Below are 1,665 nucleotides of genomic sequence, written 5' to 3'. Positions count from 1 at the left end.
ATTTATATATAACTTGTGTGCAAAACTAACATTTTGCATTTCCAGCTTTTTCATATTACTTTGAACTAAAATGAAGAACCATTGAAGCAGCYGTTCTTTGTGGATCAACCAGAAACTAAAGGCCTCGCTCACTTTCTGTCCGATCAGCTCGTCACTTTCCCCGAACACGTGGCGTCTCTCTGAGTGTCCGAGGATCACCCAGTCGGCGCCACAGTCCTTTATCATGGCCGGGCTGAAGGGACGAGACATGGAGACGTGTCAATAACACAACTAAATCCTGAGTTTACACTTTTATCATTTATATCTGCAGGGGTTTATATGTGATTAGATTCATGTTCTGTTGGTCTGAAACACTTCACTTTTATCATCTGTTTGTCTAAAATATTCATATTTATGAAATACTGTTATATTTTTCCTCTTTGAGATAACTTATAATAAAGTAATTGACATTTTAAAGTAAAACCTACAAATGTATGTCGTCTCTTTTTGTCCCTTCAGTGGCAGACACACCTGATCTCTCCGGTAAACGCTCCTTTGGACACCTTGTAACAGTTCTGGGCTGCGACGCTGATCCGCGGATCCAAACAGGACCGAGCAAAGTCCAGGTAGATGGAGGGAGCAGCACAGACCACCTCTGAAAACAAAGACTGGGTTTTAGTTTGTTTACATRAAGAATCTTAAAGTATTGAGACCTGGAGACATTTTTTATATTTTCTGAACTTTGTTTTAAAAYATTAGAATGAGTCTTTAGTAGTTCTGAGTCTCTAATTACATCACATCAGTCCACTGCATTCATAAAATTTATTTAAAGGTAACTTAAAGTCTTTATTTGTTTATTGATTTCATATAAAACACAAAAATTGACAGAAAAAACAAATTATTTAGAAGCTATAAACAGGTGATTAATGTCAGAAAATATTAAATTCTGGATGTTTTAAGGATGAAGTTGTATGACAAATTAAATGCAATACATTTTTTTGTCTTTTGTTGACATGAAGTTAAAATAAAGACAGATTACAYGACAAGACTGACACATTTTTACAAAGCATCTAAAACCGAGTCCTGCTGAGTTAGAAAAACTGGAACATAAATGCATAAATTCTGCATGAATTTAGATTTGCTGCAATAACAAATAAATTGAATTATTTTCTAATTATAAACTTTACAGTAGCCTATACCACWAACAATAATAAAACAACAACAAAGGAACTAGAGATGCAGCCTACTTTTACCACCCAATGACAAACAGGTCAAAGGATTTCTGAGCCTCATCCTGATCACGTGACTCTGCGTGACGTCACACCATCCTGATGACTTTTCTTCATAACAAAAAGCAGCTGATCAGTATTATTATTAATCAGACTGTTACCGGTCTCATCCTGCAGGCTGGACGTGTTCAGGTCCAGGATCAGTTCTCCCAGGCTCTCCTTGGTCCCGTTCATCTTCCAGTTTCCTCCAACGAAGAACCTCCGGAGCGCCATGTCCGGCTGCTGGTGGCTGCTTCCCGGCGAGGAGAGAAGAGGAGCTGGAGGTCCGGTCGGGCTGCTGTGTAGTTCAGGTGCAGTGGGAAATGTCAGCACCGAACACCAGAGGAGATTAGTGTTATTCTGGGAAAATGACAAGCGTGAACAACTAACTGGTTCTTTACTGCCCCCTGTTGGAAGG

At 39.1% G+C, this 1,665-nt stretch overlaps 1 protein-coding gene across 1 annotated transcript in view; it reads right to left on the bottom strand.

Annotated features, from left to right (window-relative positions):
• The window catches only part of tpi1a (triosephosphate isomerase 1a), a gene marked incomplete at its 5' end in the record, with an annotated part of 4,908 nt that extends 3,395 nt beyond the window's left edge, over positions 1–1,513 (bottom strand). Inside the window, 3 exon segments of the mRNA XM_014011330.1 lie at positions 133–232; positions 511–634; positions 1,370–1,513. Of these exon segments, the coding sequence (XP_013866784.1) occupies positions 133–232; positions 511–634; positions 1,370–1,481 (336 nt within the window).
• Between the last annotated feature and the right edge of the window lie 152 nt (positions 1,514–1,665).

The sequence above is a fragment of the Austrofundulus limnaeus genome, unplaced genomic scaffold (genome assembly GCF_001266775.1).
Source record: "Austrofundulus limnaeus strain Quisiro unplaced genomic scaffold, Austrofundulus_limnaeus-1.0 Scaffold79, whole genome shotgun sequence".
In the NCBI taxonomy this organism is placed as follows: domain Eukaryota; kingdom Metazoa; phylum Chordata; class Actinopteri; order Cyprinodontiformes; family Rivulidae; genus Austrofundulus; species Austrofundulus limnaeus.
Note: the sequence above shows the minus strand (reverse complement) of the source record. Positions and strands in the feature narration are given on the sequence as shown.